Here is a 26,908-nt window from a genome sequence, read left to right as displayed (position 1 = left end):
CCCCGTATGTACATGAACTACATCAAATGATGACTAATGCCACAGTGAATTACATTTACAACATATAAGATCACATGGTAATTTGGGACCCAAGCGTTATGAAATTTTTGAAACATACAACATGTAGAGCATTTCTTTCTGGATATGCCACTGTGTTAAAAGGGCCTGAGGTAGAAAATTACAGGTGGAAAGTAAAATAAGTGACCTAAAAACAAATAAATCAATATAGGGACGAATTAACATTGCTATGTAGTACAAAGCAATCGCAAAGGTATTGATGAGAGAGCATTCACTGGCTCTGCATTCTCTGAGAAAAGGATGTGAATAAACCGGTGCCTAAATTAAGCTAATAATGCATTCAAGTATCAATTTAGTAAGAACATGAGAAGGGGAGCGGATGAACAAAAAATAAAACACCAGCCTGATCATTCTAAAATAAAACAGGCAGCTGCATTAATAAATGAAAGTTTTCCATGGTGCACAAATAAGAAAAAAACCTTAAATGTTCAACAGATTTTACAATTTAGTTAATTGTTAGCGTCCCACTCTTAATTAGTATAATTAAAGCAAACCCCCTTACACCGGCAGGTGTTTGCCTCTGATTGGCCAGGTAAGAACTCAAGAGCAGTTTAAATCGTGAAAAGAGGGGATGCGGTTTGTTTCTCCTTTCAAATAAGTGCACTTTTGTTGTTTTATTAAAGTACAATGCCTCCAAAAAAAGCCAGTCCAGTTGCCGTTACTGAAGACGCTTCTTCAATGTCCTTGCCAGAAGAGAAGCCGAAAAATGAAGCGAAACCAGCAGGTGAAAAATCACAAGGTGCTTTTTTTTTTTTAACAGTTTAGTAACGTATATTCTGAATAGAAAGTTTACGCTGTGTAAGCGTAAATTGTACTCGAAGTGATTGGTTGTTTAATGCTATCGTTTTTTTAACATTGACTGACCTTATTTTTCAGGTACCGAAAAGAAAATAAAGACTACAGTCGTGAAAAGACCAATGAATCACCCAGCGACTATTGAGATGATCACCGAAGCGCTCCGGCAACTGGATACAAAGAAAGGTACTTCTGTCCAAGCCATCAGGACGTATATTTTGGGGAAGTACCCGACAGTGGACCCGGTGAGGCTGAAGCCCTTGATGAAGAGCGCGTTGAACAAAGGGATAGAAAAGGGGACTCTTGTGAGACCTGCTAATTCTAGCGCCAGCGGAGCGCAGGGCAGATTTCGGGTGAGTCTCAAGTGCTATCATCGAGTGTGCTGCATTTAAAGCTTTCTGTTTTTTTGCTCAAGCGAATGTGTAAGGTTAGCCTGGAAAGTCACGTGTGACCGAGGTTTTAACGTCCTTTTACATGACCTGCAACATTAGCCTTTAGACAACTTTCTCTGTAATTGCCTTGAATCCGTTTAGCTTGCGGTGAAGAAAGTAATCAAGAAAAACAAGGAAGCGAAGTTGCAGTCGGAGGAAAACAATGACCCGAATATTGCAAAGGCTCCCAAATCCTTGAAAGTTGGTTCCAAGAAACCCAAAACGAAGGACTCTGGTAAGTGAGGGTTCATCTAAAGTTGAGTACTGGGTTTGACCAAAATTTGGAATCCTGCACAATCAGCTAAGGATCTTTGCTGACTATTCCATGCATTTTATTGCAGATTCTAAGGAGAAGCCTAAAGCAGTGCAAAAAAAGAAGGAAAAGAATGAAGAGGTGGGTCTTTTTTTTTTGTATTTACTACTGTAGAGGTGGCATCGTGGTACAGTGGTGAGCATTGCTGCCATGCAGCTCTGGGGCTCCCGGGTTCAATTCCTGTGATGTTGGCTTCAGTTTCCTCCCACATTCCAAATATATTCTGGTACATTAGCCCTGGTGTGAGTCTGTATGCCCTGTGGTGGGATAGAATCTGAATTCTGGGTGCAGTTTTTGGTTTTCTCCCCCCTAAATCCATTCCTAGTGTGTGCAATAATACTTCTGCTACTTAAGCCCAGACGATAACCAAACATCAGTGGGGCTCTGATTTAAAGATCATGAAAGCCTAATCAATGGTGATCAGTACCTTTTAGCCTGTTCAATAATTGTAGTACTTTGCCATGTGAAATTGCCACCCTTTTATGATTTGAAGGGCATTTTTCCCCCGAAATCTGCTCCATCTGGAGCCAGGGTTTGAGTAGGGGGAAGCATGCAGGATCATGGCAGGAGCACAACATGGCTGGAAAGGCTGAGATGTGCAACATGTCATCTTGTAGGAGTCCAGACAGCCTTCTGGAGAGAAAGAGTCTTCCAAAGTAACGTCTGTAAAGAAACCCAAAGCCAAGAAGGACCCTAGTGGGCAGGAGGCTCCTGCCCCTAAGGAGCTAAAGGAGCCGAAGAAGGCAGCCAAGCCTAAGGCCCCAGTGAAGAAGGCAGGAGGGGAGGAGGGTGTTGTGGCTGAGGGACAAGCTGGGGCGAAAACCACAGGGAAACGGGGAAAGAAGGTGACTGAATGAGCTCCACTTTTTTTAAAGCATTTTGTTTTTAGATGTACTATTTTTGAATAAAGAATTATTAACTTTTGTATATTGTTTTGGAGGCAAATGGGTGGTTCTTTTAATACCACTTGACTGGAGAGGTTGCAGTTTGTGGTACAGGCTGTACTGTGTGCTCCTGGATCCAATACATCGTAGTGCTTTTTTTTTGGTGATACTGTATATTATACTAATTTTAAAGCAATGTTAGTGTTGTGAACCATTCATGAGGCGCTGGGGTAGATCAGTGGTGTTCACCAGTGATTTGAGCCCATGGTTTTTTAGATTGGTTCCTTTGTCTGAACTTGCTAGGCTGACTAACAATTTCAGATGGAAAGTTTTTGCTGTGAGAATTCCCATTTCTCTTTCCAGCAAGCAAATGGGACTGGCAATTTCAGGTCACTGGTTAAATAAGTTGAGCTAATGCTTTGTGAATTTTTGCTTTCACCCTGCAAAGCCATGCATGTTTTGGTGGCTGATTCATGGTGCAGGGGAGTAGAGGCTGTGATCAAGAGGAACTATTCCCTTGCAGTAGGTGTTGAAGGATGGCAGAAATGGAGTAAAATGCTGATACTGTAGATCTCGAATCACGTGTTGCAGTGTAGTTATTCACCTTTTGAATCCCCAATGTCTCCAGTGGTCCTCCACAGCATAAATAAAAAGATGGCTTGCATTTAAAAGCACTATCTGCAATGTGTCCTCCACACTGCAATAGAGGAAGAGGCATCCTAACCCAGCAGCAGGATGTCAAGCATAGCACTCTTTGATCTGCAGCACAAAATCTGGCTGTTCATCTTACCCTCCCTTCTGCCATGTTTCAACTCTTTAAAAAGCTATAGCTTTAATGTTGAAGTTCTATTTCACTCCTGCTGTCCTTCTCAATCATGCACTGTTATACAGTGGCTCTTCCAGTTTTCTGCAGTCCATTCATGCAAATATACCATCTGTGTTGTACTTTTCCAGATATTGTGAAACAAAATCACATGTGAACTTTGCCTCACACCCTCCACCACTGCAACTGTTACTGAAACCCAAGTCACCTCTTCATGTTTTTCGTGTTGTGCAATGCAGTGTAGTGCTGTAGTTTTAACAGTCATGGATCACTTCCAAAGCCTCAAATCCAAATGGTCACAGCCACACCAGAATAAGTCCCTAAGCACAACATCTGCTCAAACTAAAGCAGTCATCCATCCCACCACCTCAAACATTGCTGCCCATTTATTATAATTTTTTTTTTCTTGATTTAAAAAAAATTATGCAGCTTGCATATTAACATGTGATGAGCTTATACCAACAACCTGTCAAATATATAGACTTATTTTTGGAGCCTTTTCATCTGTTTGCTCATAGAATCACAGCCTAACCACCTCATCTTCAACTTATGCTTGGTAAATAGGTCAACTGCCATCTTTATTGCCATTTATCTTTCATAGGTGCTTCGTCATACTCTAAACTAGATCAATTTTTAGAAAAACAGCCAGACTTTCAGCTCTGAGAGAACAAAAGTGACTAAGATTGTTACTGTGCTGCAAAGCTATCAGCAGACTTTCTGTAGCAACAGTTGCAGGCACAGTTAGCAGGAATTGCATTGTTTAGATCAGCATAATCTTGTTTTTTCTTTTCTAAAGGGTATGTAATCATTTAGTAACCTCTAATGTAATTTTGTTAGTAAACAGTATGTATTGTAAATATGTATGTCTTAAGTGTCCTTATCATTAAATAGTAAATTTTCAAATGCCCTACTAAATTCCCCACACAAATATAATAATTGCTTACACTTATATAGTGCTTTTCTGGACACTCCAATCAAAGTGCTTTACAGGTAATGGGGACTCCCCTCCACCACCACCAATGTGCAGCATCCACCTGGATGATGCGACGGCAGCCATAGTGTGCCAGAATGCTCACCACACAGCTAGCAGTGGGGAGGAGAGCAGAGTAATGAAGCCAACTGATAGATGGGGATTATTAGGAGGCCATGATTGGTAAAGGCTAATGGGAAATTTAGCCAGGACTCCGGGGTTACACCCCTACTCTTTTCGAGAAATGCCCTGGGATTTTTAATGACCACAGAGAGTCAGGACCTTGGTTTTACGTCTCATCCGAAGGACGGCGCCTTTTTACAGTATAGTGTCCACTCCCCCCACACCCCTGTACTCATACAACAGTAAGGTCTTTGCACATACTGCACACTAAGCCCCTTTATAGATCCGCTTGACAAGGAGATAGTTAAACTTTTTAAACCTTGCATTTTGTAAAATGTTGCATTACACTCTAGTTCTTCTTTTTTTATTTTGTCTGTTACATGTGTGGTTTGAATAAGCTGCATTCACTGTAATATAAGATGACTTCTGTTCATCTTGTGTCCTTCATCTTCAATATCAGCTGAAAGACCATCCAAATAATGGGCAGAAATGTGAATGTATTATAATGTACAAAGATAGACAACAGGGGGAAATATGCTAGAGTGCACATCATTGATACCCAATGCAAATCCTTCTAAATTGCTGTGATTTTGTAAAAGCTAGTATGTTTCCAGGCATTGTGCCCATAGCCCCTTATTCATTCACAAACTGCTCTTATTCAGGAAAATCAAAGAAGTGTTTGACTTACTACATGTAGAAATGTACTGTACAGCTTTTTATCAAGTCATTTTATTAATTTCCACCTTTAGTTTCTCACTTTCACCTGTCACATACCAACCTCTTACAAAACAGAAAAGTCTTTTCACATTCTTCATTGCTCCTACTTCCAGCATTTCTTCACTCGTGGCTCATTTAGTCAGACAACCAGCATCTGATCCCAGAGAATGTTTGGGATGCAACAGTGCCCTGGTCCTTTAGTTCACCTGTACATTCAAAACATTGTATACATTCTTCATCTTTTTCTTTTTCGTCTCTCTCCTTCTAATCACTTCACAGCGTTAGTTAAAACCATACAATACTCCTTATCCATGCTTCAACCTGAGAATAATTTTGGGTGCTGGACAAGGGTGTCTATTTCATATAATGTCACCAAAGTGCACACGCCTTTTCCTAACATTGCTGAATAAATATTGCTGAGAATACCTGTTTTACAAGTATAGCACATTTTTGTATTGGTTTCAATGATGGGGTTAGTTTGCTTTAAGATAGGGCATACCCCTTTTAGAATATCCATTAACAGCTGGCCCTATACTGTCCTAGTGGAACTTAACATACCTTTATCTGTCCAAATAGTCTCTTATTCAAGTTGATCATGCTGGCAAAAAAACAAGCCAAGGTCTTTACAGTTCATTTAAACAGAAATAAAAGCAAACTGCTTCGGCATCAGATGCATAAAAAAGCCTTAGGAATCTTAGCGAAACCAATTCAAAAGGTGCAGAAGTTTCTTAGAAGAAAACGGCTCCATTTGTGCTTCTCCAAAGTTCTTAACTCATATGTCTATTTTTTCTTACAGTTACCCATCCAAAATGGTGAGCGAAAAGCCACAAAGGAAATTGTCTTCCGTGGTATTTCAAGAAACCACGGATACCAGCTTCACACGCTGGATATAGATGCTGCTCTCTGTGGTGTTGGACAGCAGGCAGTCAGTGCAAATGCTTATTGCAGCACCATCATTTATACACTTTCAATAGCATTTCTCCTTTTGTACAGTAAGAATATGCTCATATCTTCCCTCTTTGCTAGGCAACATTTTTGCCACCTCTGGTCAGGCACAACAGAAGAGGGCCAGGTCTGTTTTGGAAAGAGTCTGTTCATGTCCAGGCCTGATGTACACCTCAGGCTTCACTACTGCACTCATAGATGTTGTCTTCCACCAGTGCAATGACTTGTTCAAATTTATGCTGCAGCTGTGTCCTCTTGGTAGTGGGGTTGGCCTCTAGTGCATTCACAACCTGCAACAAGCACATTGGAAAGAGCCCATTTAAGTCTTTTGTACCCGTCTTTGAGGAAAGCTAATTGTTTACACAGAGGATGTGAGAAAAAGGTCCTTACAAAAGTATATGGAAAATGTCACCAACTGAAATCACTACATCTCAATAGTGATTCAGGTATTCTGTCCACAGTGTAATCACTCTCTCTCTTTATATAATGCTCTACTTTCATACTGTAAATATTGTTTCAGCAAATGAAAGTTGCATGAAAAAACAATGAAAAACTCTAGGAATCCACTTTACTTTGGGGAGACATTTCACTATGAAAAGAAAAATAATGAAGCAAGCCGACTTTTCAAGAAAAACATGGTACAGCTAAAATAACTATTTCCTAACCTAACCTAGCATTTCAACCAGGCAGCCTCTTTTAGAATCTGGCTGATTTAAAGTTATTTTTATTAGGAGGGTTAAACAGAAAGTGCAATGTGATACTCATTCGAGGTTGGCTTTCCGCTATATAGAACTTGCAGCCTTCTAGAATACAAAAATTGTCACATTCAGTCTGAACTCTTCACAAGTTACGGTGGAATTTATATCTTCAATTATAAGCTGAAGGCTATGCCAACAAGATAAAAACTATGAAACCTAAATAAAGAATCAAAGAGTTCTCATCATGGTTTATGCTGTGATCTGATTACATTTCTTTAATCTTCACTTTTGTTTTTTTTTTTAAGTCAAACATCACAAACAGAATGGGAATAGCTAAGCCTAGCATGTTTCCTTCTTGTATGAATCAAAATAAGAACTGCTTGTCTGGAGGAAGTTGGAGGCACTGTTTTCTTACTTGTATTCGGTATCTCTTGGCGTACTTGTAGATTTCAGTCAGGGCCAGGTTTGTGTTGAACTCATTTCTGTATTTCTGAAAAATTGAGAAAAAAGGTGATATAATGGTGTCTAGCATAAACAACACCTTTCCTTCATAGTACACATTAGTGCTCTTCTAAAACAACATCAGGCATGTGTGAATTTTCACTGGTCTAGAAAAAAGACTCACATTCTCCAGATAACTGCAGGTAATTAATATTTAGAACATTTAAGAATTATTGTAACGCAAATCAAAAACATCACTCTTCATTCTATAACGTAAGAGGTGAGTACTACTCTGTACATTTGTGACACTTCAACATTTGCAAACATAGTTCAGAAGAAGAAAATGCATATTCTTGAAACCTCTGTGTGTTCTGCCATTACAAAATTAACCTGGTAATACCAGGCAGCTTGATACTGTAACTGGATACATTTTATACTCAGTTCTTTCTGAATTGCCGTTTTAACTAAAGAATCTATCCTTCACCCAGAAGCTTCTAATGATACAAAGACTTGGCAGTCTAAAATCCACCATAAAAGTAAGATTCTGATATCGGAATTTGAATCAAACTCCTGTCCTCTGAGATGCTTCACTAGTCTCTTACCCTGGACTCCTCGGCCAAGTGTGCATTCATTTCCTGTTCACTGAGGGGTGTCATTTCCTGGATCTGTTGGTAATATCGCTGAACAGTCTTCTTATACTCTGGGATTTCCTTGGCATATAGCAACTTGTTGGTGGGAGAATCCTGAAATGAAACCCAATTCCCCAGGATGATATGTGCCTTGTCAACACAGCTAGAGCTGAAGGGATGAAGCTGATTGTTAAACACTGTATTTCACTAGAACGTTTAATTTTAATTTTCCAATTTATTATTTGCCCCAATGAGTAAATGTTGAACTCCCATGAAATAAAAGCAGAATTGACATCTTGAGCACAACAATCTTTTGTTTTCCATTAGAAAAAAAAATCACTTTTAAAAACTGTCACAAAAACAGAGTGTAATCTACTCAGCTGTGCCCTAAAGACATGCACCTGTATTTTGAGTTTAGTTAATCCCTTAAACAATTTTTTAAAGCTATCTGAAGTCATATAATCAAGATCACAGATAAGCTTTAGTCACTAATTGTGCACGAAAAACACCCACACAAACAGGAATTTCCTTTAACAATTGTAGGAAAGCAAAATGCAACCTTTTCAGTGTGCTTTTGTTTTCCAGATAGACTAATCCACCACCTCTTTTTCTGGCCATAGTTATTAAAAGAAAGTTCCAAATGTGGGTGAAAGTTTTTAAAACAGTTTATTTCCATGTCATTGAAGCACACAGTTTTGTTTTTAATCCATGTTTTTTCCCTATCCAAATACATTTTTCCAGTTTCTCTTCCCGATGGTGGGTCTCTTACGAATGACATTTGAGATTATCTGTCTGATATTCACATATCCCCAAATCTCTCTGTGCTCTACTTGATAAACAGCTCTTCCCTTCCTTTTCAAGCAGGGCATTTCCTTTGACTTTTCCATCTGTTGGATAACCCTACACCGGTCCTTTATTCATATTTTAGGACCTGAGATAACCATGTTTCCTGATGGAAATGGTTTCAAGAGTGGAACTACATTTGCCACTTCCTCTACTTTATCCTTAAATCCCATGTTCCCACCCATTCTGGCGTTATTGCATTCACTGTTTTGGAAAGCAAAACATCTAAAAGGATCTTGAATACTGCCTCGTTGTTTTCTCCTAGAAACACAGCCCTGTTCATAAAATTAAACTGCAGTCGGCAACAACATCAGCAACAACAAACATCGAACCACAGACAAGAATCAGACATTTACAGTGTGGGGTTAAAGTTCCTTCCCTGGAAACATCAAAAGGTTATCTGTGGAAGGAAGATGAGTGTATGGGCCAGGATGCCTATTTAAGCTGATGATTTCCTGTCCCAGCAGTTTGTTTTAAAAAAAAGTGAGAAAGGGTATCTCATGTCTCTTGTCCTAGACACCCCATTGACGCAACAGCAACATACATAAAGAAAACTGGTAGAGAGGGTTAATAATGAAAGACTTTAAATGGCCTTACCTTGCCTAGCTGCAGATCTGATATGGAGCATGCATCAATGAAAGCCTGGGCAATGACGGACAGACAGGCGTCCATGTGATCCGTCTTGTCAATGTCAAACACAAATTGAGGGTTCTTCAAAATGTTCACCCAAAACCGCAGAGGCAAGCTGCCAAAGACACAGAAGCACGGTCGGTGCTGGAGCTCACACTCATTCGCTTCACGCTAATTAAATACAAATGAAATGTGTTCCAAGAATTCATTAATTAAAAATTCAATAATTAAATGTATCCCATATCACCATGTGGAGCATGTGAAAACAGAACTCCACCGGCAAAGGGATTCTTGTTGCTGGATCTTTGCCAAGGGGCTGCTTAAAAATCTATCCCTTTTAAAGCTCTCAAACTGTAATTGGCTTGCATACAGATTTCCAAGCACTTCGTAAGTGAAGAAAATTTCTTCAAATGTAGAAAGTTTTGTGACTGAGCCTTACCAGTACGATCCTAACCTTTCCCACAACCAGAACACTGGGTGATCCACACTCTTGCATTCCTAAGGTGCTCATGTATGAGTAGCTTCAAAGATGGGAATTAAGGATACGATCTCATTACTAATGACTGTTCATGTACAGTACAGTCACCTGATAAGAGAACTCCTGCATTACAAACTGTATAGTGAATCCCATGCTGTGTTTTGCTATCATACCTGTTGGTCTTCCAGATGTGCAAAGTATCTGGGTCAGTGATGCCTCTTCTGTCAGCCTGTTCTTCCAGGAAATCAAAAAAGTACTTGACAGCGAGGGGAGGCTTGTCCTGAGGGATGCTGAGGACTGCCTGGAACAGGTCATCCAGAAACTTCTGGAGCGTCCCCTGTGAAATGAAAGTAACCGGAAATAAAATCAGGGGTTGGGGTATTGTTAAAGAAAAGTTAAGATTGTGATGAACAGTTTATCATTGATCATTAATGATCAACTCACTACTAATTTGTGGATTTCTCCTGCTTGCTTTATTAATTTAGGTTACACCAGAGTAAAGGAGGTACATCAATTGGCTAAACAAAGATGCTCAGTCACTGCCCAGGTTACTATAATGAACCAACTGCTCTTTTGGTTGGGTCACTTATAGTTGTAATGGTGTTTACTGAGTAAGAAACACGGAAAGCCATGCTGAGTGAGAAGATGGAAGTGACTTCAATAAAAAAATAAAGAACCATTTCAGAGGTTGTGGTGCTCCTGAGCTTGGCTCAACCCAGAGACAGCAGACTGAAAGCGTCCAGACAGTAGCCTGAGTATTAACCTTGGTGGAGAGCAGCCTTGTGAGGTAGATCTCTGGCAGAACTTTCTTCCGGTGACTGTGCCTCTGGGACCTCTTTGTCTCCATTAGCTCGTCGTTTGGAGCAACCTGTTTTTACGAAATATTAATAAGACACATTCAACAAATTGGCAGTGACTTTTGTTGGACTTTTTAGGTTAATGGGCTTAGATTTTCCACTTACTCATCGGTATGACCATTCAAAGCCCTTGTTTATCACTTCACACAACAGAACTTTATGTTTTTAATCATATACTAGAGTTTTAGTCTCTTGTGATTTAAATATGCTATTAATTTTAGCAATCAATGAGCTTGGTCGTACATGTCATTTATTATTAATTTAGGTCACTCATTATTGTATCCTAAACAACTTATACTTATGCACCTGGGTATTTCACTAGGGCAGTCACATTGCTTATGGGTACAAGAGGAGTATCCAGCCTGGGATCTGAACCCACAACTCTCCAGTTCTGAGGACAAAGCCCTAACCACTACTCCAAACTGCTGCCATCTAATCTGCCTTTTGCAAACATCACATACATTTATGTACCCACCTTGTATACATAATAGGTACAGTATGATACTGTCTTTTTTTCTCTTTAAATATTTTAGAAGGTATATCACTGCATTACGTTTTAACAGTCTGCTTAATGCCAGCCAGAGCTTACCAGATGAACATATTTTTCTGTGTCCAAGTCTTTTACTGTAGAAACAAAATAAAGAAATATTTTTAATCATTAAGTCACAATATCGAAGATTACAGTTCCAGTTCTGATGGATTATTTTAGAATTCTGTTTCCTCATCATAAGATTTGACTGAAGGTCTAAATAAACATTGAAACTGAATTTTCAAAACAATTCTTTTGGCAGGCAGGTATTTTCCAAACCATAACTATATTTGCTGATCAGATTTCAGACCTGATTAAACTGAAGGTGCCTTTAATTATGTATTGTACAATAAAATTAGAGTTCTAATCATTACAAGCAACCCTTTGCCAAAATTGAACAAGAAAATAACTGTTGCCATATTGCAAAAATTTAAAGCTCTATACTGTTGTGGCTTAGAAATTTGAATCGCTAAAACATATTACTTTTTTTTGCTTTTTAAAGTAGTATACCCACTCTATGTTATTTCTAACTACTTTCTTACTATTCCTAATTGAGTCACAAAATCACTAAAATGTTCAAATGAGTTTAATCAATTTTGGTCCACAGGCACTAAAAGAGCAGGGTATGACATTAGATTTTTTTTTACATGTTGTATACACAAATGTAAATTCTGCCTGGTCTTTATTATTCTCCCTTGTTTAAATAATGTGTAATCCTTGGTATTCCAGCAAATGTTTCTCCTCTTACAAAAGACATATTAGAAAGGTAAGTAAATGGATAAAGCTGAAGACTAAAGAAAAGTTTTTCAAACTGATTTCTCAAATCAATAAAAAAGGACCATGAAGAGGGGAATTATATAACAGTGATACGATATAAAGGAGTCCTCAGTTTTCCGTAGTCTTAAGTTTCCCATCAGAAAACCAGTTTTACTTTCAATGTTACAATACCAGATAATCCCCATGGAACAAATAATTTATAACAAGTAACCAACGGAAGGAATAAGATCTGTGCCTTACTTTTAAGATGGTTTAAGCAGGGAAGTGTGAATTTAAATATACAATTCCATTCCTAATCTTTGCACAAATTGTAGTCAGTGAAGCAAACTTTCAAGCATCTCGCTTACTCTGAACTGAATATCGATGCTGAACAAGATTCAGTTAAATCAATTTCAGGACAATTTCAAAATGGGACACATACAGCAAAAAGACATCCGTTTGTGTTTATGGGAGCAGCTCAGTGCTGCTATTATCAATGACATACCTCTTCCAAGAGTGTTGTCTCGCTTGTCTTTCAAACTCATGGCAAGTGACGCTTCTTCGGGGATCTGGGAGAGTGAAAGTTTAATATTGACAATAGAATAGCTGATTATTAAATACAGTCTTAGCATAAAGGCTGATTCAATAAACTCAGCACACAATTGAAAGTTTGAGTACTTCTCTCTAGAACTGGAACAAGTTGTCAAGCTTCTCGCAGAAACAATTGTTTAGCAATATGAAGCAGCACGACAGTAGAGCCCTACCTTGTAATGAAAGACAGTGTTCAGCTTCTTTCTCCCATCCTCCATCACAGACGTGTCATCCAGGTCAAGAAGAAGACGGCTGTCATTGCCAGAAGCAAACCACTCTAGAGCAACGACATGATTCAATACAATATGTTAAATTTTTGGCTTTATTGGTTAATTTAATGCCTTATCATCACCAGATTCAATCTACATTCAGATTTTGAGCATGTACCTAAAAGGTGGCTTCCACATAGGCTGAATTGCCATATATCACAGAAGAGTTGGCATTAAGGTTCTGAAACTGTGAATAATATTTAGGTAACATTAACCAGTGTGATTTCACCTAAAGGCCCTTCTTACTTATTATTGTTTCCCAAATGATTAAGGACACCTACTTCTTAATAAAATACCACACTTTAAATTATATTGGCATGGCCAATGTTATGTAATTGTAGTGTTTATGAAAAGAGGAGGTGTCTGGAAGTCTGAACTTTGCAATGATGCTGAAGAGACTGAAGAGCCTATCTCTAGCTGAGATTCTCACCCAGGTCCACATCCTCAGCTCTGGGCCACTGGGAGAAGGGCAGGTTCTTGTAAAAGGCCTCCAGGATTTTCTCCTTGACTTGACAGATGGTGTCTGTATTCATTACCCGAACTGTAAGCGAGTCCATCCCACAGCCTTGGAAAGACACATTAATATTCTGTGTGGAAGACAAGGTCAGTGTTAGACTCGTATGTGGTATTTTTTTAAGGAAATGTTTTATAACTTACTCCTTAGGGATGGTTTTATTGAATGGTTTGGATGGATGTCAGTGAAAGTCTACTTGGATAGAATTAACATAATTGTGCAGTGTATTCCTATGGTTTCGACATGCCTTCATTGTACTTTACTACACTCAACCATGACAATATCCTGTTGTACTACAGTGTACATTCCTTAGAAATGAACTGTAGCAAAAAATGGTATTTCCAGGTTTAGTGCAGCAAAATGAAGCCATGTTAAAAATTCAGGAAATCAGAGCATCAGAGAATCAGACAGAATCATCAGAGTTCAATAAATTGAGTGTAATTTTTTTCCCCAATTCTTAATATTGATTAATGGTGCAGACACCATCTGCTGCATAGATGGAAACCCATGATTTTCGAGAAGAAGAATATTCTCCAGTGTGCTCTATGGGACAAGACAGCAGTAGAACAATTGTGGGATGTTCTTTCCACCTCTGTGCCTCACCTGGGGCTTGGCTTCGATGTTCTCCCGCAGGAGCCATTCCTCGTTGAGAGTGTACCGGGCCTTCCCTGTGATGGCATCAATGGACCCCTTGTTTATTTGCTGCTTGATTGCACAGAGCAGCAAAAAGAAAGGCTCACCCACTATTTCCTAGGGAAAAAACCAAAAGCAACCTGTTATTACATATATATACATTATATACATACTCTGCAGGTAAAATGCATGGCCACTTGCAAATTTTAGAGCTTAAGCCTATTTAGAAATGAAGCTCAGAATGAAGAGAGAATACACCTCGCTCCATGTGGTTCAGACCGCAGTCTCTCATTGTCCTGTTTCTCCAAGCAAATAATATATTACAATTGGAAACAAGATGGCAAAGACTTGACAGTCGCTTAAAAATGGATATTTTATTTAAAATAAATAGAAATATTGTTATTAAATGTGCAGCTGTATTAACTCCAATTTTATGTTGTACTGTACCTTAAATATTTTAAAGATCTGTTTTTTTCAATCCGTTGCAGTATTTAGCAACAGTCCATGAACATGCATGATGGCTGCTGTCATTCTCAGAATGACAGTATACACAGGAAATCTGTATGTAACGGAGGTTTTAAGGAATATTCAAGAAAAGAGCTTTTGAGACTAAACCACAATCTTTTTTCAACCATCCCAAAACTGTTAACTTTGCATACTGTTATTTTTTGGGGGGAGAAATGATAAACTCTTTCAAAATCAACTAATACACAGCTGGTTCACAAACAGCAGTTAAAAGATGTCTTGGGTGCATAAATGTTTCTGCCAATGAAAAGATTTTCGCACCACAACAGTGACTCTGTATCCATATAAAACCACAGATCTTTCCAATGAAGTCCCAGTCAAATGAGTACTGTAACTGCACACAATCTAAGGGAGCCAAGCAACCTGACTATCGGATCATCAGATGTACGGTCTTTATACTTGTCATGTCATGTGCAGAAGTCACCTTCAGGTAGCTGTACATGCAGATGGACATCCAGTTTGTCAGCATCTTCTCCACTACAGACTCTGTCCTCCGCAACATCAGCTTAGGGTTCTTGGATGCAGAAGCATCTATCAGGTCTACTAGCAGGTCCTTCATGATGCTGGTGTAATACTCCAGTTTACCATGGAGAGCGATTGTGAGGAGAGAGGCCAGGTTACACCTGAACAGAAAAAGACAGATACTTATGTCAAAATGGAATCTCCATTCTCAATGTAACAGTCACTCAGAGCTACTTCTCTGGTCAGTGTGAATGTAAGTTGGATGTTTTTGATGTTTTTTTCAACCATCAGAACTGTCCAACTGCACAGATCCATTGAAAAACACTAGAAAATCATCCTCATACTGTATATGTAACAATTTGGCTTTGTGTTTATAACTATCTCTTGCATTGAAAATAATTATATTTCTTACTGCTACAGTGTCCTTCATAAGTTCTACATGTCCTTCATCAAAACATTTTTTTAATTTAGGTTAGTTGTTTTTTGGAAGCTGCATGCAAAAATGTGTTGGATGGTGATGGAGTCACTTAATCACTAAGTGATTTAATCTCATTTTTCATGGTGTCTGTAAGAGGATGCTGCTTGCCTGTCCTGATGTGAAATACCAGAGCCAAAATGAAAAACACAAACCCAGTGAAATGACAGTATTCTGAAACACTTTCTTCAAGAGTACCTGTCTCGCACAGCAAAGTCCTTCTGCTGCTCCAGCGCGTGGACAAACGTAATAAGGAAGTGCTTGTTGTTGAGCAATGTGGAGAATAACGAGATTCCTTCCTCCATGTTCGGTTTGTGGTTGCTGGTAGCCTGCATGCAAACGTGGACATGGAAATGTGACTTCAATACAGGAATATGAGCCCTTGACGTAACAATTTTAAATATAAAAAAATGCTTTTATGCATATCTGAGTGACAATATATTAGTGTCAAAACACTACACCCACTTAATATAATTAGAAGCCATATCTGTTATGTTTTCAGTGATCTAGACATTTATATCCTCCATTTAATGAGGTGTTTTTCCGACTCTTTGAAATGAAACAATGCACAATGCAGGTGTTCCTTTTTCCATTTCATCTTAATTGCAAATGCAGATGAAGCATTATAAAAAGGTTCCAAAAGTTTCCAGGTCCGTTTGTTTTTTCAGTGGCCCACCTTCCAGTCCTGCAACAGGGGGTGGGTTTCCTGTACAGCCCTGGGTCCCAGAGCATCATTTTCGTATATCGGCTGGACAAAGCTTCTCTCATAGTCTGAGCACATCTGGGGGGAGATGAAGACATACACACCATTACAGTTGGGACAAACTTAGCTCTGCTCTTATAGGAAATGGCCAGTGACCTTAGGATAAGCACATAGAGACAGGTTTGTGGCAAACTCTTTCATGCAATATTACACTGAAGAAGACCACATTTGTTGGCAATTTATCAGAATTATTTCTGGACTAGGAATTAACCTTTCCATCTGTGCTATAGAGCACACACTTGTAACAATTTTACATTTTCTTTTACAATAAGGAAAGTTACATCTGAAAATGTATTCATTCCTGCACTGAAAAATTAAAATATTTTCTTCCAATCAAGCCATAGTACTTCAGATTCAGTTGAAAAGCAATTATGGATACAAGCATTAATGGACAATTTAAAAATAAAAAACTAAACTGAATAAGTGTTTAGAATAAATCAACTTCAAGGCATTTTTTACAGCTGAATTTGAAATATTTGCAAGGTTTTCAATTTTGATATTTAATGTGCTTATTAAGTATTCCATCTACAAAGATTTTGAGTCATACACTTTGTTGCATAACATAAGCAAACAATTTCTTGGGCCCTGCTGAACATTTCCCTGAATATTAACAGTCAAAGAGAAGTTAAAAAGAAGAGAGCTCACGCCTCTTCTGAAACTAGAGTGGTCTGTTATTTTAGACTTCCAGCATTCAGCATGATTTTCAGAGACTGTTTTGACCAAGTTGATTTATTTTACAGCAATGCTACTTTTCAGCACCGAAACACTCCCCCTGCCCCTGAGATTGAAAAAAAAACAAACACTGAGCTGCCCACTAGTTTCTAAGATTCTGACCTCATTTCTGAACTCTTCCAAGAAGGTACATGTATGATGTGGCAATTTTGATTGTGTGCCCAGTATTGTTCTATTTGTGTGCTGGCCCCCTTTTCTGACTTTGGCAGTAAAACACAATACCCACCTTGGGAAAGAAAGTTCTTGTAACAAACTGCTTGTATTCCAGAAAAGGAATTCCCTGGCTGCGGTTTAACTCCTCGGTGAGGTCTGTCATGTCTGTCTGCAGTTCAGCAAAGCCTTGTTGGGGGGAGGGAGGAAGAACATGGCACATCCTTTGTCACAGTCAGCTCAATTTTATTTGGCAGAAACAAAAAAAGGAGAACCTTCTTTTCCCATCCCTTTCTTACTGACTGATGGGTTCTCTCCCACTCTTCTGTGCTTAATTTTAAGAGGTGGGTAACAAATACCAGTCACCTGCTTGTCACGTACTCGTCCACGTTCTGAACTTTTTAAGTTCTGCAAGACAGTGCTGTCAAAGAGAAACATGGCTCGACATCTCACTTCTGACAGCAGCATCACCACCTTGTAGCCTGTTCATGTCTGAAGCTAAGGAACAGTGGGCCTGGTCAGTGGGAGACCTCTAAGCCAGGTTGCTACTGTAAGTGGTGTAGGCAGACCACCAGGAGGCCCAATTCCCTCTGGACCGGAATGTCCAAAACCAGTGCTCACTGTAGTGACCAGGGATGACCCTTCAGATGACACATTAACCTCCTGACTGCATGGTATTACAACAATTACATGGCACTGTTCATACTGTAAGAAAGGGAGTGGTATCTCCAATGTACTGGCTAAATTTTTACTCACTGTCTGGCTTTTCTCACTCTCCGCCTTCATTTAATTGGTGAAGTAATTTCTCACTCATTCACCTGATCTGTGTGGTGGGTCTTCTGTTGTATAATGGCTGCTGTGAGTCACTGAAGTGGGTGGTATACTTATTGATGCATGCATACAGTATGTGTGACACACTGTGGGATCTTTTGTTTACAAAAGACACCATTCACATTTTGACAATAAAATCATTTTGAAACTCTAATTAGTGAATAGTAACAATAGCTGTACTTTCTTTCTGAAGAAAGGGCTTTTCCTTGAAATGTTGGGCAAGTCATAAAGTTTTTCCTTCCCTTTTTGATCTCAAGAAACACCCTCTATATTTTTATAGGCCACAGCAGAAGATCGACCACAAAAATCCTGTGTCCTCGTCAAGATGACTAAGATATCATTGTGAAAAAAAAAGCATTGAAGGAACACGACCAGAGAACACATAAAATGATGTCCAAGATACATAAAAATATTATGACAAAACTCCATAATAATCAAATTCGTTCCTGGTGTGCTTTATGAGTTTTACTAGAATTTCACATTTTAAGAAAAAAATAATCTGAAGGAGGTAGATGTGAAAAACATTTGCTTAAGATAGTAAGTTACTGTAAGATTTCAGCAAAATTCTAAACCATGTTACAGAGCTACAGATGTGGTGGTGCTGGTGAGGTGCTTGTTTTTCTGTTCACCCTTGAAACAGATGTCTGTTCTGAGCTATGTCTCATTAGTTTCAGTTATAATATAAAAGAGACAAGGTTATTAATCATACCAACCCTGTGGCGAAATGGTGGTATAATTAGAGACCAATGTTTACTTGATCAGTGCTAAAGAAACAATGATGGCAGCAACAAATTCCTGCACTAGTATGTATTGGCTAAGCTTTTCAGTTTTTAGTTCTGCCCTCTGCAAATCCACTTCATCACCTCACCAGATGCTTTGGGAAACACTTCCTGTGCCAAAAACACCAAAACTGTGCAACTCTAACCCATCATACTTATCCTTTCAGAAAAATCTATTTAAAAAATAGTGACTTCTTTCATCAAGCATCTGATTCCAATTGGAGTTACAGCTGTCTCCCAATTGTCTTGATTTTAATATAAAAAAATAATTTAAAAAAGCACAAGTCCAGTAGCAGACCATGAACATATTGTCATTGATTATGTATAGAAAAGAAGGGGGAACTGTCATTGCAATAATTTTGGGGGGAAGTTAAGCCACTGAGCCGGAAGGGTTTTCACAGAATACTGCTCGCAAACGTTAGATCAGAGGGTTGGATTACCTTTGCGGATTTCCTCTCGGATCTGGGATTCCATTTCTTCCATTTGGACTAAGGTCTTCTGCCAGTAGCGCTCTGCCCTGCGGCTCTTCGTGCAGTACACCACCAGCGCTGTGGAGAAAAGAGATGGGCGCCTTTTGAGAAAACCTAAACACGGTGGGCGATTTTGGCAGCATGAGCCGGGAATATTGCGTGTCTGCCACAGTCATAACAGGGAAATGAACCAGCGAATGGGCTGAATGGATGCCGTCAGATCTACCGCCAAGGTTAAGCTGCTCCTGTTAAATAGCATTTGTCACTGTGGACAGGTGGAAAGGCAGGGAGAGTGATTCGTCTCCTTACAACTCACTCATCTGAATGTTGTATTTATAGAATGCAATCCCGTTTTTAAAAATGGGTTTTACTAAAGTAGGTTGTTTTCTTAAAAGAGGGACAATGGCAGCCTAGATGGTTTTGTTTTTAGTATATTTTTATAGAGTTACAATGTTATTGCATATTCTCAGTACCATAACTCACTGTGTATTTTAGTCCCAAAAAGCCTTATGGAGACATAATCTCATGAAACAAGAGCTCTGTTTGAATTGTGAATAGCACTTTTAGAATGAGATTTTGATCACAAACACTACAAGGAACAGCTGTGCTTTTGTGCTGCACTTCAGATGAAGGGCTAGAGGTCCACTCCTTGTAGCTGGAGTGGAAGAAATTGACAGTTTAAAGGTTGTGAGAAACTCAAGTGCACACAGCAATCCTGCTTCCATTATTATCTTTTATCTATGTCTATGTATCTGGTGTCGAGTGAAATATCTGCCTTAATTAAAGCAGTGACTGCTTACTATCAGCAGCAATATCGCCCTGCAGCTCACAACTGAGAACCCACTGAAGCTCAGCAGGTATGAGCCTGGCCAGTGCCTGGATGGGAGATCTCCTGGGAAAGCTGCTGGAAGAGGTGTTAGTGGGACCAGGAGGGAGGGCTCACTCTGCAGTCTCTGCGGATCCTAATCTGACGTGGAAACTATACTGTAAAAAAGACACCATCCTTTGGATGAGACATAAACTCAAGGTCCTGACTCTCCATGATCATTAAAAATCCCAGGGTGTTCCTCGAAAAGAGTAGGTGTCCTGGACAAATTTCTCCTTCTGGCCTTTACCAATCATGGCCTCCTAATATTCCAAATCTATGAATTGGCTTCATTACTCTGTTCTCCTCCTCACTGATAGCTGGTGTGTGGGTACTGGTGCACTTTGGCTGTTGTCGCATCACCCAGGTGGGGGCTACACATTGGTGGTGGCAGAAGGGCAGAACCCATTACCTGTAAAGTGGTTTGAGATGAGTGCCCAGAAAAACTCTGAATAAGTGTAAGGATATTATTCTGATATTATTATATTACTAAACTGCATTGACATGATTAGCCAGCTTCTCAAAACCTTTGGATTCAACATGAACTGACACCGTGAACCATCTTACCTACTGTGCAGAAAAGCAGCAAGACACAGCACACTACAATGGACACCACAATCGCCAGCTCACTGCCTCCCAGCTGCACCATGGCAATGACCTTGCGGAAATTCCCAACCTCCACCTGAACAGAGACAGAAAGAGTTTCCTTTACTTTCTATAATCAAACACAGAGCTTCAAAGAAGAGGATATGACCTTCAGCAGGCAGACACTCTTCCCAGGAGTGCCTATCTTCATAGAAGAGTATAAAACACTGTGCCTGGCTAAATATGAACTGCCGTCAAACCACACTGGCCTGGGATTGAGGTGCTAATTTCTTCCATTTCGTGAGCAAATAGCAAAGAAGTTATTTTTACTTTCATTTGACCTCTGGTCTGAATTTTAAAGCAACATATCATGTCATCTAGCCAGACAAATGTCCAAATGACATTTAATAATATGACAATTTTATACTGGACAATGTGCAAATTGATTTGTCTCTCGATGAAAGGAGTTCTCCACTGTAGTGCCCTTAGGAAAAGTCTGATCCCGTTTGAAGGAGCAGGAAAGTTTGAACGTGCCTATCATCACCAAAAAGAGGACATTTTTGTAGAAAAATTGAAGAAAATGTATGTTTTGTGTCAGTACTAAAACACCAAGTTTAATTGGGGCAAAAAGTATTTTTGGAAAATAATGTTTTACTTAAAAGTAACTTCAAAGGTAAATATACTCAATTTACATTTATTGAATCATTTTACATATTTCTCTTCTTTCACATTTTACATTTTTGAAAAGAAACCTGAAAAACACACGCTACCAATACAATTTTGAAGAATTACACATTCTAATGTAGATGTGGATGTTAGAAGGTGGTCATATTACAAAACATTGTATTACAAAATAGATCTGATGGGTCTCAATTCTTAACTCAAAGTTACTGAAACCATCTGGCCAACATCAGTTTTTCAGCCTCTTTCTCAATATTTCTATGCTTGGTATTGCAACACCTTCAAAGCCATTATTTTGCCTTAATTACAGTGCACTGATATTGGGCTAGGTTTATTATAAAAATATATCTTTAACTTACATTTATTTGGTCTTTTTTTTATTCAGTTATTTCCCTAGTGCTTTTCTGATCTTATGAAAACTCCCTATGTTTTTGAATCTATCGAGCAATTGGATCTATCCAGTTCCAACTCTGTGACACTCCCTTGGCTTTCTGTGCAAGTAATACAAGTTGCTATTCTGCTATATCCTGTGGCATAAATGATAAACAGATCTCCAATGTGTATTTACTTTTAGCCAGTGCCACCTTTTAGATGAAACAAATAACATTTGATCCCCAATTGTTAACCCAAATGAGGAATTCCAAGCTTTTATTCAGTTTGACCAGAAAAACGGGACCTTGCACTGCAGTGGGAGAGCTGAAGATCACAACCACACACCCCTCTCTGAGAGACGTGGGTAAAGAGCGACCCTGTACTTCTGTAAGGCAAATGGGGGATCACGGTAGGATACAGTCTCCAAGGAGACAGGGTACGCTTCCCCTGATTTAGACATACACATGACCAATGGATGCTGTTGATGTAAATGTGTCCACTTCATTAGTTCAGTCCATTACTGATGAGGATGTTAAAAAAGCCTGATTTGAATAGATCTGTAATTACGGGGCTATTAGACCTCCCCTTTCCTTTAATGAAGGCTGAGTTTGAGTCGGGGTGCTGCTGCAAGGCCAAAGATGGGGTGGAGGGAGGAGGTGTGAGAACGCACAACTGGGTCAGCAAGAACTGTGCTATTTTCCGCCATGGCAGGCAGAAGTGGGTGAGATTAGGGTCTGATCTTTTCCTGAACTTTTGTGCTAAAAGTCCATCAATCAGTAAAGGAAAAAAATACTGTACATTTAGAGAAGAACGCAGCAGGTGGCAGTTAATTGCAAACCTCCCAACGCAGACGCTAGAGTTGTGGAGCGTTCCAAATTGTGCCACGTGGTGTGATATATAATTGAAACCCTACCCATAAAAGTAGCTTAAACTCCAGAGGAAATCCATCCCCTGGACCCCAGTATTTTTTGTAGGGGTGCTAAGATGCAGGCCTTTGTGCAGTTCTTGAATATCCACCCAATTTCTAACCGCTTTATCCAATACAAGGCTGCGGGGGAACTGGAGCCTAACCTGGCAAGCACCAGGTACAAGGCAGGATACTCTCTGGACAGTACACCAGTCCATCATAGTGCACACACACACACAGGCACACTCACAACAGGGTCCATTTTCCCAGGAACCAATTAACCTGCCAGTATGATTTTGGACTGTGAGAGGAAACGGAGCACCCAGAGGCAACCAAACACAAACATGGGGAGAACATACAAACTTCACGTACTGTAGGTAGTGATATTTGGTCATTGAACACTTCAGCTCTTTGAGGCAGCTATGGTAAATATGAACTTTTATTTTTTCCATAAATACTTCACATCAACATTTTCAGGAATTCAGGTGAGGGAAGCTGTAAGTAGACTTTCCTTTCTTTGCTTTCTTTATTGTTTAGTTATTTTAATTCTGTTTATTAATTTCAACTTTTTAAAGGAACACATCTGAAGCACACTGTATAATCTTTGACGAGTAGTTTGGAAACCAGTATATTCCCCTTTTTTACTTCCTCAAAGGACTCATGTGGAGCCTCTCTAGAAATCTCTTTTAAAGAACAAACAAAGAAATATTTATTTTAAGAACTTAATGATAAAAAAATAATAAAACTTATTTGTTTTAGGAAAAAAAAGACTGCAGGCAGTTCCTATTTTGGAATGGGGCTGATCTAAAAAATAACATGTTGGAGGTTCCCCATTGTGATACTCAAACACAGTACAGTGCCAAAGAAAATAAAAGGCATTTTACAATCAAACAAGAAATGACTATGAGCCGCATTATGTCAAGATATGATAGCTACTGTATGTCAGAATACAATGATAATAAGAAAGTTAATTCATCAGGTTCTGAAATTCTGCTAGTTCACTCTTGAATCCATTTACAAATACTGTATAACTGCTGACCATTTTTCTGTTTCCAAAAACACTGGAAAACCCAATATATTTTTTAATTGTTACCTGGAATATGCAAATTTACAAGAATCACGCACAGACCTGTACACCTAGAGCAGTGTACTTACTGTGACAGGAAGTTGTCTCTCATTGGAGCTCAAGGATCCGTTGATGGTGCAGTGGAACAGTTGATCATTGTTGAAGCTGATGTCACATGGAATGGGGCCAATCATTACTTTGTATTCTTCTAGACTAAGTCCCAGGTTGTTTGGCTCTTTCTGAAAAAGTCCGAACAATAATAAACACATTTTTTTCGGAACCTTCTTGACTCCCATTTGACTAATATGTCATTCATACTCTTTTTAAGTCACAATTGTTTATAAGAGTTTGCTTTGTTCGTAAGTCCATAGGAAGTCCCAGGGGTTTTAACTTGTTTTTTTCCCCTGAATGTTTTTTTTTTGTGCAGACAGCTAGAGCAATGTTTAACAACTATGTTGCTGAGGGACCATGGTGTCTTCTGTTTTTTGTTACAGATACGTTTTTCATTTCAGTTTTTTTATTTGAGGAATTTGTTCTCAGCTCTCACGTGGCTGAATAGAATTTGTAACTGGTAAGTACCCTGTAATCATTTCTGAGTTTCACAATCCCTGTCATTCAGCAGCGTTACCTAAGAGATATAACCATTGGACCTCCACAGAATGGTTTGTTAAATGTTTACTCTGTTTTGTGTCACTTCATCATGAATAGATCACCTACTGAAAGCTGTTTGGTCAGAAATAAGGAACTGTAGAAGATAAATGTGCAGGTTGTACAGGACATGAAACATCTGTCTAACTCCGGAGTGGTCAGACAATCAATTCAGGCAACAGGTGTTTTAGAATGGCTTGATATCACATAGAAATTCTGAGCCAGTCTAAGTAAAAAAAAAGGAGACCAAGGGTGAGTTAGGTGGGAAGCTAAAAATAAAAAAATGTGCAAACCCTGCATGTGGCAAACAGGCTGTTTATTCTGGAATAATTTCCCATTGCTGACTGAACTTCTGGCCCTGACCAATCCCAGGATACAAACCCTCCGTCTCTGTCAACAAATGTTTCCTTAATGTCTATAAAATAACACCTGTCTTCCTCACCAAACCCAGTGCGTCCGATTACTGAACTAAGAGTTTCTTAAGATCTAAGGAAAAAAACAAGTTGGTTTTATTTGCTAGACCTGCATTTTATTTTCTACAAGTCTGTTCTATTTCCACATCAGTTTAACCAAAAAGCTGACTTGGATGAAGTAGCTAGAATTGTTTTTTTTACATTTTTACATAAAAAGGCCTAAACCTACAGTAGGTCAGCCCAGACCTCACACATACACTATGAGAACATACCTTAGTATTTAGGTTAATATTTGTGGTCCTGGCCTTTTAACTTAAGCATGACAACATCCCTGCCCATTGCTGACAGCATTCAGGCTTTGAAGCCAAAACCTTCATTTTTGAAGAAATTGCTTGTAAAAGCAATTTTAAAATGAAATGAACATGGGTGGTCAGTGTCCTTCTGGCCGAGTGACAAAAAAACAGAGCTGACATGTTTACCAGTCAATGAGGGGACAAAACCTGAGAAAATGTCCCCATGAAGATAGAACCAATTTGAGGATGTTCCCACAATGTACTCGACTTTGCCCATAAACCTAATGGCATCTTCGTTTAAATCTAAAATTGCCTAAATGATATGTCTTTTGGTCTGCTCTCATCCTGTGTCGAGTTCCATTTCGAAGGGGTACAGGTCAGGAAATAAAAATAAAATGAGAGTCAATGGGATTTCCCCAGCAGACAGGAAAACAAACTTTTCTTGTGCTTTAGTGGTGGGGGAAGGTGGTGCTGATTTTACCATGACTACAAAACCAACTGTATGAATCCGTTTTTTCCAAAGTGTCCCATATTCATTTAATACATGGACATGATGTGTTGGATATATTATGAAAATGTAATTCTGTTACATAATAATGAAATATATATGTGTAAATATATTCTATATATTTAGCTAAAACAACTGAAATCACATATATTCAAGACTTACCAACTACTGTATAAACCACACACATGCTGAAATGCAAACTGCACAGTACTGTACTTAAAGACACAAGGCAAGTAACTAAGAATTTGTACCTCGCTTTTTTGTGAAATCATTTTTTTTTACTGGTTGCAAACATGAAATTCCCAACTCAAGATGATCCATGTAAATTGATTTTGGGGTGTTCTTTGATTTTGGGGTTTTACTGAGAAGAATTAAAAATGCAACAAATAAACTCTGCAAGCCATAGCATTTTTATAGTGTTGCATTTTCAGCGATTTCTTGGGTGTTTATTTAAAAGGCTCAATTTTCTGAGAAAAGTGAGAGATGAGAGAGCCCTTAACAGACCGGGGCTTGAGAAGCACTTGAAAAAGGACTCCTGCCAAGCACAAGGTCTTCACGTGCCAGTTCTGGCTTGTGTGCTGCTGGGGCGGAGACTGCCAACAAACATGACTTAATCGAGATATTGTTCTTATCAAAGACACATGGGAGTGATCCTTTTTTATTTAGCAGAGCTAGATATGCTGAACTGTTTGGATATTGCTTGCAAACTAGGAAGGCTCTGTCATTTTTTATTTTCAAACTGCCTTGGAGAAACTGTTACACAACTGTTGCCATTCTCAAACAGGATAGCATTTTCAGCAAAATGGCGTGTTCTACTAACCCTGATTGTATACCACAGAAGACAGGAAAGTATTCAAAGTCTGATATTCTGCATTCTACATTGCCCTACTTATTAGGTTTGACAAGAACTGGTCTGTGTCTACCAAGGTCTACCAGAGAAATACGGTGCCAGAGAAGCACCTGAAATCAGATCCCAGTTCCTGAATTCAGAATCCAGTTTGTATCATGTGAAAAAGTCATGTGAAAAATAAAAACAGAACTCATAAGTAATTATGAAATTATAATCGTAAGGGTTTGAAGAAAATTGACCTGCGCTGGTGAAGAACTGGTAAGATAAGTTAACCTGTGTATGCTGTGCAAAATATGTCCCATACTTGATTCAGCTAAAACACAAAAGAGCTCTTGTTAGTGAAAGCTATACTTGGGAGAAGGAATCTACCATCCTGAGGATGGGCCTACAGTGAAAACTATTAAGTATTGGGGGGAGGGCAGTGAAGTGGATATTATTTTGCCTATAAATATAGCCATGTTAGAACAATTTCATTTATTGTGTTCAATTCCCCTAATTGAGGTAAGTATAGGTTCAAGAGGCAAATTGCTGACAGGTGTATCTAATTGCTCAGGTGTTCCATGTTCCATTAATTGTGAAAACACAA

The 26,908-nt window shown here is 39.0% G+C and overlaps 2 protein-coding genes across 3 annotated transcripts in view; one reads left to right on the top strand and one right to left on the bottom strand.

Annotated features, from left to right (window-relative positions):
• Window positions 1-647: 647 nt before the first annotated feature.
• h1m (linker histone H1M) lies at window positions 648-2,549 on the top strand. 2 transcript variants are annotated; one of them, XM_015347927.2, is made up of 5 exons: window positions 648-802; window positions 955-1,226; window positions 1,407-1,539; window positions 1,646-1,698; window positions 2,235-2,549. In XM_015347927.2, the coding sequence occupies exons 1-5, from the start codon at window positions 706-708 to the stop codon at window positions 2,472-2,474; spliced, it is 795 nt and encodes a 264-aa protein (XP_015203413.2). In that variant the 5' UTR covers window positions 648-705; the 3' UTR covers window positions 2,475-2,549. The 2 variants fall into 2 exon arrangements, with proteins under 2 accessions (XP_015203413.2, XP_015203412.2); XM_015347926.2 differs by having other exon boundaries at window positions 648-817.
• A 2,581-nt stretch (window positions 2,550-5,130) lies between these two features.
• Window positions 5,131-26,908, bottom strand: part of plxnd1 (plexin D1) — a 60,484-nt gene continuing 38,706 nt past the window's right edge. Inside the window, exons 19-36 of the mRNA XM_015347995.2 lie at window positions 23,700-23,849; window positions 20,567-20,681; window positions 19,105-19,212; window positions 17,131-17,243; window positions 16,086-16,190; window positions 15,608-15,738; window positions 14,897-15,095; window positions 13,918-14,064; window positions 13,231-13,387; window positions 12,705-12,808; window positions 12,446-12,509; window positions 11,245-11,279; window positions 10,562-10,666; window positions 9,972-10,135; window positions 9,288-9,435; window positions 7,821-7,961; window positions 7,193-7,267; window positions 5,131-6,369 (exon numbers count right to left, since the gene is read on the bottom strand). Of these exons, the coding sequence (XP_015203481.2) occupies window positions 6,253-6,369; window positions 7,193-7,267; window positions 7,821-7,961; window positions 9,288-9,435; window positions 9,972-10,135; window positions 10,562-10,666; window positions 11,245-11,279; window positions 12,446-12,509; window positions 12,705-12,808; window positions 13,231-13,387; window positions 13,918-14,064; window positions 14,897-15,095; window positions 15,608-15,738; window positions 16,086-16,190; window positions 17,131-17,243; window positions 19,105-19,212; window positions 20,567-20,681; window positions 23,700-23,849 (2,178 nt within the window). The 3' untranslated portion in view covers window positions 5,131-6,252. The remainder of the gene's footprint in view (window positions 6,370-7,192; window positions 7,268-7,820; window positions 7,962-9,287; window positions 9,436-9,971; window positions 10,136-10,561; window positions 10,667-11,244; window positions 11,280-12,445; window positions 12,510-12,704; window positions 12,809-13,230; window positions 13,388-13,917; window positions 14,065-14,896; window positions 15,096-15,607; window positions 15,739-16,085; window positions 16,191-17,130; window positions 17,244-19,104; window positions 19,213-20,566; window positions 20,682-23,699; window positions 23,850-26,908) is intronic.

This window comes from Lepisosteus oculatus, chromosome 4, assembly GCF_040954835.1.
Source record: "Lepisosteus oculatus isolate fLepOcu1 chromosome 4, fLepOcu1.hap2, whole genome shotgun sequence".
In the NCBI taxonomy this organism is placed as follows: Eukaryota; Metazoa; Chordata; class Actinopteri; order Semionotiformes; family Lepisosteidae; genus Lepisosteus; species Lepisosteus oculatus.
Note: the sequence above shows the minus strand (reverse complement) of the source record. Positions and strands in the feature narration are given on the sequence as shown.